General features: G+C 40.1%; 1 protein-coding gene across 2 annotated transcripts in view; it reads left to right on the forward strand.

Moving 5' to 3' along the window:
• Positions 1 to 13,284, forward strand: part of RNF19B (ring finger protein 19B) — a 65,294-nt gene that overhangs the window by 28,288 nt on the left and 23,722 nt on the right. The window contains exons 2-4 of one of the 2 annotated variants that reach the window (XM_015572819.1): positions 9,697 to 9,902; positions 11,094 to 11,238; positions 13,155 to 13,284. The exon at positions 13,155 to 13,284 is cut by the window's right edge and continues 45 nt beyond it. In XM_015572819.1, coding sequence (XP_015428305.1) covers positions 9,697 to 9,902; positions 11,094 to 11,238; positions 13,155 to 13,284 — 481 coding nt within the window. The remainder of the gene's footprint in view (positions 1 to 9,696; positions 9,903 to 11,093; positions 11,239 to 13,154) is intronic. The other variant, XM_015572820.1, reaches the window with a different exon arrangement.

Here is a 13,284-nt window from a genome sequence, read left to right on the forward strand (position 1 = left end):
TGGTAGCCATCCCTCAGCCCAGACGGGTGCGGTGGCGGCACCCAGCACCCCACCCCTGACCAGGAGCGTGAGCTGGAGGCTGAGCGGTCGGGGAGGGAGGGAGGTAGCCATCAGGTCAGGGGCAGGGCGGTTTTTTGTCGGGTAAATGCCCCTCTGTCCAGAGGTCGCGGTGCCTCTTCAGGAGGGGATGTATGGCAAAAGACGGAGTGAGAGTGCCATTCCGAGGGGGCAGCACTCCGGAGGGGCGTGTCCGCCGGGCCAGAGGCAGGCTTGGCATTGCCGCGGAGGATGTGTGCTTCTGGGCACCCCTGCTGAAAGCGGGGCTGGGGGTGCGGGGAGAGGCTGGGGCGCCCCGGGCATGTGTATCATCGGTGCCACGCTGTTGGGAGGCCCCCTGTGGTTTCCACGCTGGTGCCTCGGGCAGGGCGAGGAGCCGACCCTTTCTTTGTCCAGGAAGCCACCGGGCACTCAGAAGAAGGATGCGGAGAGGTTGATGTGTGAGGAGAAAATGTGTCTCCCAGCCCCTCTGATCTTGGGTTCTTGACAGTGTTTTTAATGCGCCGTGTATGTTCAATTTTTAAGGTCAGTGAGAAAATATGCCTCCACTGCAGAGACCTCATACCAACAGATTTAGCTGTAGGGGAGCCCCTTCTCCGCCCACGGAGAAAAGTCTGCTTGTGTCCGTACATCCCAGGAGAGGTTGCATGCAGCGGAGAGGGGCTCCTCTAAGTGGCCGGGAGTCAGGCGTGCCATTACCTGTTCTTTGACCTTGGAAGATCATTTTATTCTTGTGTGTCATGTTTTGGGGACAGACAGATGCTAAGGACTCCTTGCAGTGGGTAAATGTAATACTAGTAAAAAGCTTCATGGTCTTTGCTTCAAGGGAGTCAAGAAGGACTTTTAACTGTAGCCTGCATGGCAAGGCTGTTTTTAAGATTTCCATGCTGCTGTTCGTCTCCTTCAAAAGAAGCCGGCACAGGCTGGTTAGGGGAGTAAAAAAAAGTTAGCTGCTTCTATTTATCTGCCGCCAGACTTGTTTGGAGATGGGTGTGTTGTTTAACCTCACTGCAATGGGGTTTCTAAATTACTCAGAAGCTGTTGTCAATGGTCCTGTGTTTATGGTAAATCACTTTCACTTTCAGTTAAGGATGAGAAAGAACTGTGTAGGCTCTTAGAAGTTTTTGCTTCTACCTGGTGATCCGACTGGCCTTAAGAGGTTAACTTACATGGTATTCACATTTTACAGACACTATTGATCTATTTTCTGAACCAAAGGAATTTAAATGAGCACTGTTCACTTGGGAATAGTATATTAATTCCTTTTGTGAGATATGAGTTTCCTTGAATTTTAACTGAGAAATGTGGCACCACTGATTATCTTTCTGGAAAAGCTCCCTTTTTGTTTATTACTCCTCTGAAGTCAAACTCTTGACTTTGCTCACATCAATAAAAAGGGAGAGGAATTAATTTACAATCTCGATGACAACTTCAAACCATTCCTGATTTTGAAGTTATTAAAAAATTAGGCCATTTTCTAATTTAGCCAAGTATTGCATCAGTTGTCATCCGAGTTTATTTTTTTTAATGCAAATTATTTACTTTTCTTTTTCCCGAGTTTATTTTTTAGTTATTTAAAAGAATTATAACATTTTTATGTATAATTTTTAAAAATGTGTTATCTGTGATTTAAAGAAGGTGAAGTCTGGAGAAAGAAAGCAAGCTGGCAACATGTGCCAGGCATACATAATTTAATTTGATCCTTGCAACATGATAACATAAATTTGATCTAGTTTTATAGGTGAGGAAACCGAAGTTTAAATAAAGTGAGTGACTTGTTCAGAGTCATGTAACTAGTGTAAACACTAGTCTTAACTCCCAACCAAGTTCACTATTCTTTCCTCGCAACCTCTGTTTTAAAAGCATGGTTTGTCAGCATTATTGGGGACGCTAACGTTTGGGTCATTTCAACAAGTGTGCTCTAAAGACAACATAGAGAGAGGCAAGGATACTAGAATCGATTTCCTTTCCTGATTCCTATTGTTAACAGCTCTTGCCTACTTTATTTTTCTTACCTAAAATAAGCCTGATCCTTTCCTGACTTGAGAAGCTTAATGTTTGCACAGTGTTTTGAGATCTTCAGTTGAAGGTATTAGATAAATAAGGGGTAACTTTAAAATTCTGTTACTTCCCAAACAGGTGTCTGGGTTCCTTGGAGATGTGACCAGTGGTTTTGCTTCTTTTTAATGCTGGGAGAAAATTAGCTTGTTTTGTTTTAATCAAACTGGTCGACTCTTCTGGGTCTGGTAAAAATCATGGATGAACATGAGGACATAGCCTAAGCCCCAATTATCTCTCCTAATACCTGACCATCTTTACTGTTCACAGATCAAGTTCTTACCAGCCAAATTTATCACATTCTCAAAGTGTGTGTTTGGCAGGGTGAGGGGAGTATGTAAGTGACCCTACAGAGTTCTGATCAATAGTTTCACTGTGATTACTCACGATAATGAGAACACTATATATTAAAAGATTTCATGATTTGTTTGCAAAATATTTGTAGAACTGAGCAAAGAGTTTCAAGTTTTTCTTTTCCCATACTTGAAACAATCTTATTTTAGTTGTAAATAAGGGAACTAATTTTAGTGGGGAAACATTCACATTGTTATTTAATATCATTAAGCACAATACTACCAAGTATAATCTTTAAAACATACTTTTAAATGAAAATTTGTATAGTTCTTTATAATTTTCAGACTCAGACCTCATTCAGAAATAATTTCATTTAATTTTATTATTTAATTTAATTTTGTTTTGTTTTATTCTATTTTGTTAATCTGCACCTTAGGATATTTTCCCATTGATTTTTAGAGAGAGTGCAAGGGTGAGGGAAAGACAGAGATAAACATCAGTGTGAGAGAGATACATTGATTGGTTGCCTTCCGCACACCCCCGTCCCAGGGCTGACCGCCCAGGGTATTGAGCCTGCAACTGAGGTGCATGCTCTTGATCAGAATCTAATCCATGATCCTTCAGTCCGCAGGCCAACACTCTATCCACTGAGCCAAACCAGTTAGGCCCAGAAATAATTTCATTTTAGTTTCATACAGGTACATGGTGGTAAACTCATTTTATAAGAGAGAAACCAGTGCAGAGAAGCTTGTATGGGACCCAGTGTCTCATCCTATATAATAAAAGGGTAATATGCAAATTGACCCTAACAGCAGAACGACTGGGAATGACTGGTCACTATGACACACACTGACCACCAAGGGGCAGATGCTCAATGCAGGAGCTGCCCCCTGGTGGTCATTGTGCTCCCACAGGGGGAGCTTTGCTCAGTCAGAAGCCAGGCTCATGGCTGGTTAGCGCAGTGGCAGTGCACAAATTTTTGTGCACCAGGCCTCTAGTAGCTAATAAATGGTGCAGTTGATCTTGTTACCCCGTAGAGTCTCTGCTTAAATATGAGGTGTTTTCAGAAACCCACAAATCATGTACATGATTCATGTGCCCTGTTGTCATTCATTAAACCCTTGCAGAATCTCTAGAAGATTGGGAGGTGAGCAAAGGAGGCAACAGGGTAGATCTTCTCTCCAAATGAATAGGAAATAAGGCTGTTGACCTAAATTCTTTGTGCAGGTCCACCACTTCTAGCCCCTCATTGCAGAATCCTCCCCTGTACAGGACCCCTCCCACCTGACTGCAGCAGGTAGTATCAGCTATTGGCCTTCCTAGACTACTGGACTGGACCATCCCATAAACAGGAAGCTTCTGTTTGCCTCTAGCATATTTATGCGGGAAGACCAAGCTCTCTGAACAAGGCGGATTTCTCAGTCAGTGAAGGAGGAGTTTTTCTCTCTGAAGCCTTCCTGGACCTCTTCTCTTCATTTACTCCATACCTTCTATGTCACAACTCTTCACTCTATCTCCCTTACCCACCACCTCCATCATCCTTCTCATCCCAGTACATCTTTCTCATATTTGCCAAGGTACTCATTCTGTAGTGGAACATTTTATATCATGCCCCTGCTTAAAACTGCTCATACCTGATCTATAAGATGATTTCTTCTATCTTTAACTAGAGGCCCGATGCACAAAATTTGTGCCAGGGGCTCGGCCCTCACAGCCCCGGCTGCCTCGGTCCATTGCAGCCCTGCTGCCTTCGGCCCCAGCTGCCTCGAAGCCCTGCAGCCCAGCCTACTTGTTGTTCTGCTGTCCAGTCTAATTAGCATATTAGCTCTTTATTATATAGGATAACTCATTATTTATATGATCTATCCTTACAGTTTAAGCCCTTTAAAGCTTACAACCATCTTTTTATCTTATTTTCTATTTTTCACATAGATCAATATTTCCCAAGATACGTTATAGGCATTACTGGAAAGAGAATGGTTTTGTTATCAGATAAGCTTGTGAAATACTGGATTGAACAAAATAAAGCAAATTTATTTCTGAGCTTTCTGAGCTTCTTAGTTCCTTTAAGAATGCTAATATACACTGTAAATCTTGTTAATACTAATGCAGTGTAAGTCTTCAATCTGGTATAATTGTGCCAAACTTAATTACCAGGAAATGCTTTTGTTTTTCTATGGCATCTTTAAGGTGAAAGTGAAACTTTCCCTGACTATTTGCAGTTTGGTAAATTCCTTTAACAGTTATTCTGGCCTGCCTTCTGTTAGTGTCCTTATTTAACTATGAATCTTGATCTCTGAGTAGATAGGGAGCTCCTCTAGACTAGGATGTCTATATTCCAACTTTTTCTACAACACTGTGAACAGAATCTCTCAGCTCCCAGAAGAATAGAATGAATAGTTGAATTTTGAGAAAAAAGATAAGGCATACAAACAGCACAGTTTTTGGAAGAGAAACAGATAACTGGAGGGTGGCTGAGAAGAGGACAGACAGGTGATCATTCAACAGACACTTTGGATAATTATAAAGTGAACCTTAGGTTAGTACTAGATATTACAAAAAGGACTTAAAAGTGGTCCTCTTGACAGGGAGTTTGACCTGGTTGAAGAGATAGGTAGATGATAAATAGAAAGATGATAGATAGATAGATAGATAGATAGATAGATAGATAGATGATAGATAGATAATTGTAACAAATACGAATCCTCTTATTGGATACATGAAAGGTTTTGCATGATGGTGTCAGTAAAGACTTCACAGCCCCAGCTGGTTTGGCCTACAGACTGAACGATCCCAGGTTCAATTCTGGTCAAGGGCACATGCCCGGATTGGTTGTGGGCTTGATCCCCAGTAGGGGCTGTGCAGGAGGCAGCCAATCAATATTCTCTCTCATTGATGTTTCTATCTCTCCCTCCCTCTCCCTTCCTCTTTGAAATCAAAAATATATTCTTAAAAAATGATATTTTAAAAAAAATCAATGGAAAAATATCCTCAGGTGAGGATTAAAAATATTAAAATAAAATAAACCAAGAAAGACTTCACAAAGGAGGTAATATTTGATCTGGGCCTTGAAAAATATGTGTAGGAATTAATATCAAGCAAACAAAGAAGTGGGCAGAGAAAAAAAACATCTTAAATTAGAATGTTATGGCCGAAACCGGTTTGGCTCAGTGGATAGAGCGTCGGCCTGTGGACTGAAGGGTCCCGGGTTCGATTCCGGTCAAGGGCATGTACCTGGGTTGCGGGCACATCCCCAGTAGGAGATGTGCGGGAGGCGGCTGATCGATGTTTCTCTTTCATCGATGTTTCTAACTATCTCTCTCCCTTCCTCTCTGTAAAAAATCAATAAAATATATTTTTTAAAAAAAATTAGAATGTTATGAGCAAATGTATGGAGGTATAAAAATACAAGACTAAGCCTTATCTTCTGAATGCGCAATATGGGAGCATGATCTGGGAAGTGACTAGAGAGCAATCTGAAAAGGCAGACTGGATTTCAGTTGAGAGGCCGGACTTATGCCATGCAAAGATCTTTAGGTTTGAAGGATTTTCTTCCTTTTTGTTGAAGGATTTTAAGCAAAAGAGTAACAGGATAGATAACCTTTAGAACTGGAATTTGGATTGGAGTGGGGAATAAGAAGACCAGATAGTAGTTCCTTGCAGTTGTCTTGCCAAGAAGTGACATGGGTTTGAATTAGGCCAGGGAAAAGAAGATAGTAAGGGTACAGTTTATTGTGACAACTTGACTATATCTCCCACCCTTACACGTGCTCAGGGTTAATTTTTTTTTAAATATATTTTATTGATTTTACAGAGAGGAAGGGATAGGGATAGAGAGTTAGAAACATCGATGGGACATCCATCAGCTGCCTCCTGCACACCTTCCACTGGGGATGTGCCCGCAACCAAGGTACATGCCCTCGACCGGAATCGAACCTGGGACCTTTCAGTCCACAGGCTGACGCTCTATGCATCTTCTATTTTGGCTGAGCCAAACCGGTTAGGGCGAGGGTTAATTTGTAAATGAAGTTACCTGGCCTGGAGCTTGGAAGTACAGAAACACATTTCTTTATTTTTTAAAGTTTATCTTTATTGTTGAAACTATTTCAGATGTCCCCCCCGCCCCTTTTTCCCCATTGACCCCGCTCGCTCCTAGGCCTTCAGGCACACTATTGTTTGTGTCCATGCGTTATGCGTATATGCATATAAGTTCTTTGGTTAATCTCTCTCCCACATACACACCTTCCCTCTGAGATTTGTCAGTCTGTAGGAACACTTTTAACTACCAGGGTCTGTTGGAACATAATCAGATTCATACTAATGAGATGTTCCCCACCATGGCTGACGTTAGGTAATGTGGTCTAGCCTTTCACACATTATGATGTTTCTGAAGACTTAGGAAATTAACAAAATTAGTAAAAATGGTATGAACTTAAGGGGGAAAAGGTATGCACCTGTATTCTTAGCAACATGTAATTTCCTGCATCTTCTATTTAGCTTCTAATTAAGCAAACCTGAATGCTTGATTAAGCTGATAGCAGGGTAGGGGAGAGGTTCCAGTGTGAGACCTGGGAGAAAAGAAACAAGATGGTCAAGGCAGATTTGGCCTCTCAAGGATAAGGGTTTTTTCAACTACCTGGGGAAGAAGATTGCCCTATTTAGAACTTAGAAGTTTACCCCTAAAGTGGTTTTATACAAAATTTTAGGATTAAGTGATAGTACCTGACATTTATTGTAACCCAAATAGGTACATGGATAAGTTTAAAAGATTGCTTTAGGGCAGAGTAATGGCCCAGGAAAAGAGCTAGAATGCCCTGGGGAAAAGTAAAAAAAAAAAAAAACCTAAGCAGGAAAAGGTCTCTATCATTCATTCAACATAGGTATTTTAGACATAAATTAGAGTGCTAGACCCTGGAGATTAAAAAATGGATGGTACTTTTCCTTGAGTGTAGTCTGATTGGGGAAGTATGCACGGAAACAGATGATTACAATATAATGTGATAAATATTATGGAGTAATTGTTTTCTCTAGGGGCCTCTCAAGGTATACCCATGCCAGAGTAAATTGCAGCCTCGAACCATTGCCCAGCCTCCTGACCTGTGAGCACTGAAGGCGTTGTACAGTGTGTATGTGTGTGTGGGGGGCAGGGAGTGTAATTGTGCACAGGCATGAAGTACGTAACCAGCTGCCTAGAGATGTTAAGTAGATTTTACAGAGAAGATGACATTTGAGCTGGTTTTTACATGGATAAGTATTTTCCAGGGCAAGAAGTAAAAAGGGGTCATTTCTAGACAGAAAGAATAGAGTGTACAAAGGCAAGGAAGTAGAACAATAACAACAACAACAAAAGTGCTATGATTTTATGCCATTCCTGTCAGGGAAGGATCTCAAATGCAGTTTCAGAATATGTTTAGTAACACTTGAAGGTGGCAAGCACCTATACCTCCATTTTGGGGATAGAAGCTAATGTTTGTAGATTTTAATTAGCACAGTGTCATACAGTATGAGTCAGGAGCAAGGAGCTCAGACCAGGCGCCCAAAAACAGGAGTGCCAAACCTTGTGCCCTGAGTAATTCTGTGTCATGGTAATAGATTGCGTTGGGTTCATGAGTATTTGGGTTTATTTTACTTGCTTAGAACCAAATTCTACACCCAAAATTGATATTGTAAGTCCTATCAAATGTTCTTATTTTTCAAGAAGAGGTTGGGGAATCCGTTAATAACTATTTACTCCCACCATGAAAGGTAGGAATGGATTACGAAATATTCAAGGCTTCCTGACTGGTAGTCTGTCTAATCTGTATCATCAGAAGTTGGCTTAATATTTTTCTGAGATCATCCAGTGCCTTTCCCATTTAGCACACAACAGCAAGCAAGTCGCTTTCTTCAGCAAAAACATTGTTTGTCTTTGGTAGTTATTTTGCAGGTAGATTTTCTCAGAACTCCTACACGATATGAATCATTTGTAATCATTTGCTCTTTCTGAGAAGGGTTTTCATAGAGTGTATATTATATAACATAGATGATATCTTGTTATTGATAGTTTCAGTATCATCCTCAAATCAACTTCAGAATCTATGATAAACCTGAGAATTTGAATTTCTCTTATCTACATGCAAATAAATAAACCATAGGATAAATTCAAGAAAACATGATTAGCCTTTTGTGTAAGTGTTTGAGGTTTTTTGTTTTTGCAGGAGAACGTGGAATAGGGGACAACAAAACCCAAATGGTAATACCTAATCCTGCAGTCATTGACCTGTCAAAAAATTGTGTGAAATTTAACAACTGCTGTTTTTCATTTGTTTCTTTAAATTACTTTAATTTTTGTAAACAAGTGTCCACTTGTTAGTGTAACCTGAGCATTTAGTTGACATATTTAGAATTAGAAAGACTAATAGTTGTAAATATATTGGATTGTTTATGGGAGAGTAAGTCTTGGTAAATAAACATGAGTTATAAGAAACAGTTTGATGCTGGTGCTGATACATTCTTGAATTGCCCATCTTTATTGAGAATATGGGTCAGAAGAGAGGGGAGGAGATATGGCCTTATTTCTGTATTAATTAATGACATAGATGAGTGATATTCTTGGATTATAGAGCCTGTCAAGAAAGAAGATATTTCAAAGTAAATATTTGAGAAGGAGAGATGAGAGAGAGAGAGAGAGAGAGAGAGAGAGAGAGTAGAGAGAGAGAAAATGAGAGGGAAAGGAGGAAAAAAATGTATAGAAAGATAATATGAGCTTTCATCAGAAGTTAACCATGAATCCATCTATAGCTATTGTCTCAGGCTGTGGTCAGACCAGCTTCACTTTGGAACTTAAAAATGAAAACGTATACTTGCTTTAGTTTTTGCTATGGCTTTTTATTTTACAAGTGTTCTGTCCTTTGTGTAAACAAATTCTAACCTCTTTAAATATAACGAACCATCGGGAGGAAATCGTTTTGTACCTTGTTATTTATGAAACTTGCCGAGGCAAACTGCTCCTAAAGCAGCTTAAACTATGACTGGATATATGCTAGAAATTCAGGTGAAATATGACCCCCCTATTTTTTTCAGGAAATAAATGATTTGTGTTTTTAGAATTTCAAGAGGAAATTTACTTTCTCACACAGCATATGTTTTAGTTTGTTAGGCACACTTGGCATGCGTGTGTTTTTCTTTACATCACAGGTGGTGGTGGGAGTGCCAGTGTTACTCCACTGAACTGATGAATGTCTGTCTGTCTTGGTTAGATCATTCTTACCTTACTGATATCTCTTCCTATTCTATTTCCTCACCCAGTTATGCTGTTATTGCCTATGGCTGTGCCAGCTGCCCAAAACTGACCTGTGGGAGGGAAGGCTGCCAGACTGAGTTCTGCTACCACTGCAAGCAAATATGGCATCCAAATCAGACATGCGATATGGCCCGTCAGCAGAGGGCACAGACTTTTCGAGTACGGACCAAGCACACTTCGGGTCTCAGTTACGGACAAGAATCGGGACCAGGTAAAAATTGATATTTTCTTATTTGTCTCTTTATTTTATAGTTCATAATGTGAGCCCAAAGCTGGGAGAAATTACATTACTGTGTAACGAAGTATTTCCTGGGATCAGAGATCAGAAGATATTTGGCAAAACTTTTCAGTATTATAATTGATATGTAGCTTCCCTCAATGACCATAATAGGTTATCCAACTCGGATAAAATCGGAATACAACAAAATTAAATTCTCTGGTTTCTGCCTTCGTAGTAATATGTCCAGGTTGGAGAGCAATTAGGTCCTTTTACTGGAAGCTTTTTCAAAACTTTAATTGTGAACAAAGAGATATTTAATTAGTTTTTTAATCTGTAATGTTTTCCTACTAGCTTTAAGTGCATCACACTTTTGGAAGTAGGGTGCAGATCGAAAGACAGGAAATATTAGTGTGGATTAATGATTAACCTTAAAAGTAGGAATATCACACATTCAGTTCCAACCTTTACAAGTCAGAGAAAACATTTTAAAATGTCAGTGGGTTTATTGCCTTTTATAAATGTACTTACTTCACTGACGTCATTTGGGAGAGGCTAGTAGGAAAGATTTTATCATTCACTTTTTCCTGGCACAGCATAATCTCCTCAAATTGTCATTTTATAGGATAGTTCCTAGCTTGCTGTGAAGATTGCCAGGTGTATGCTACATAGCATACCCCATTGTTTTTAGGTTTTTAATTTGAAAGAATCTTGGGAAGGGACTGTGGTTGCGGTAAGAGCAAATCACAATGAAATTTGCTGAGTCCAAGAAATGAGTTTCCTGAACTAAAGTTTTTCAAAACTTAAAGGCCAATTCCAGTCTGCAAACTATTCTTCCTGCTCGACTCTACTTTTAATTCTGCCAGCCTTTTGGCTGATGAAATTCCATTTTTCTTGAAACCATCTTTCTCTAGGGAAGTCTCCTTTCTGAGATTATGGCTCAAGTGGTATGTAAGATGCCAGTTTTTGGGATAGGCAGCTTGATACAAGACAGGATTCATGTAATGAAATTTCCTGAGGTCTAGACATAGCCAGCCTTCCAGTGAAGTGGGTTGCACAATTTGGAATTCTCAGTCAAGAGTTCTTCACTGCCTCCTTTTTTATGTATACTCCTATGATTAATAGAGTCTAACAGGGTTTAACTGGAGTTGTTTTTCTGCTTATTCCTCCCGCGCCGCCCCTTAGCAGATGACATCAAGCCATGCCCACGATGTAGTGCTTACATTATCAAGATGAACGATGGAAGCTGTAATCATATGACTTGTGCAGTATGTGGCTGTGAATTCTGTTGGCTTTGTATGAAAGAGATCTCAGACTTACATTACCTCAGGTGAGTTGAAAAATGTGTTCATTGCTTTTATAGTCTTGTTCTCTTACTGACTGAGGGAAAAGGATGTCAAAAAGATATATATATTGTTGTCTGTCATGTCATTACGCATAAGGAGACTGTAATAATGTTCCTCTGAAGCGCCTTTCCAATCATGTTTTTTCCAACTCAGCAAACTTCCAGGGACTGTTTCCATTACCTTCAAGATAGAGTTCAATTTTCCTATTTTGGCTTTTAAGGCTTTCCAAGTTTGGCCCTAATCTACTTTTTTGCTTTTTCCATTTTGCTTTCATACATGCTGTATTCCAGATACATAATTTAGGCTTGTGTTCCCTGTCGCTTTCTGTGCTACCTTTCCTCTCCATACTTCTTCACAAAGTTCTTTACTTTACCTGGAATGCTTTCTGATCACCTCTCCCAGAAACCCTATTTTTTAAAAATATGTTTTTGTTTATTTTTATTTATTTATTTTTTAGAGAGAGAGAAAGGGAGAGGGGGGAGAGAGAAACTTCGATGTGAGAGAGAAATAGCAATCAGTTGCTTCCTGCACGCACCCCAATCAGGGATCAAACCCGCAACCTGGGCATGTGTCCTGATCAGGAATCAAACCCACAATCCTTTGGTGCGCAGGACGACGCTCAACCAACTGAACCACACTGGCCAGGGCACGAGCAACCCTATGTTATCTCAACCTGTTCAGTTCTTACCCACTCTTCGAGGGCCACTTAAATGGTATTTCATCTGTGATGCCTCCCCTGGCCTTTTCTGCCTCATTTTTCATTGATAGTCCTTAAATGTTTCTTTATGAATGTCATCATTACTTTCACTTCATGTACATGTCTGCTTTTGCTAAACTGTATTAATTCTTAAAGCTAGAGTTACCTTTTTCTAGTTCATTGCATGTAAAAATTTTCAAAGAATTTATTGAGTGAATATTAAAATTTTGTCCTGAAGGAGTTAATATTTACAAATTTAATACTTGTGTGGATACAACACTTTAATTTCTAGTTTAGCAAACATTTGAGTACTTATAGTCTATCAATTAATAGGGATACAAGGGTGGATAAGATATGATCCCTACTTTCAAAATTGCTTATCCCATCTGGTAGAGAAGACAGGACAAAGGAAGAAAGCAAAAATGGTTGAACTTGCCCTAGCCAGTTTGGCTCAGTGGATAGAGCGTCGGCCTGCAGACTGAAGGGTCCCAGGTTCGATTTCAGTCAGGGCACATAACCTCGGTTGCAGGCTCCTCCTCAACCCAGGCCCTGGTCAGAATGTGTGCAGGAGGCAACCAATTGATGTGTTGCTCTCATATCGATATTTCTTTGTGTCTTTCCACTCTCTCTAAAAATCAATGGAAAAATATCCTCGGTGAGGATTTAGAAAAAATGGTTGGACTCAAAAGGGGTGAGTGTAAAAGTAGCCAAACTCAGAGTATGAAACTGACAAAAAGGCTGTGACACTGTATTTTTCTGTCCATTACTACAAATATGGTTTGCAATATCTGTTGGATGTAGTAGGACATATGCCAAGAAAACTTTGCAAATTAGAGTGTTCAGTAGCTGCGAGGCACAATGCAGTTTGAATGAGGCGTCAAATGTGTAGGTTATGCAAGATCCCAAGAAGTATCAGTCAAGAAAGCTGGGTCAGTGTTGGTGGGTTAGGGAGGACAGAATTCAGAAAAGAAAAGAGATTTCCAGTCTGGAGGTCTGCCTTTGCAAAAAATAATAAAGTACCCAGAACTGCAGTAGTCTGGCCTTGTGCTTTGTTCCCTCGTGTAATATATTCACTTCCTGTAACTTCTTATAACTGTTAACCACTCCTATTGAAAAGAAGGTTCTTGCTCTTATCAAGCCCTCTGGTGACAACAGCTGCATTTATTTGTAATATTGACATTAACTTCATTGTTTCCTCTGCAGCCCCTCTGGCTGCACATTTTGGGGCAAGAAGCCATGGAGCCGTAAGAAGAAAATTCTTTGGCAGCTGGGCACGTTGATTGGTGCTCCAGTGGGAATTTCCCTCATTGCTGGCATTGCCATTCCTGCCATG

Source organism: Myotis davidii, unplaced genomic scaffold (assembly GCF_000327345.1).
Source record: "Myotis davidii unplaced genomic scaffold, ASM32734v1 scaffold88, whole genome shotgun sequence".
Taxonomy (NCBI): domain Eukaryota; kingdom Metazoa; phylum Chordata; class Mammalia; order Chiroptera; family Vespertilionidae; genus Myotis; species Myotis davidii.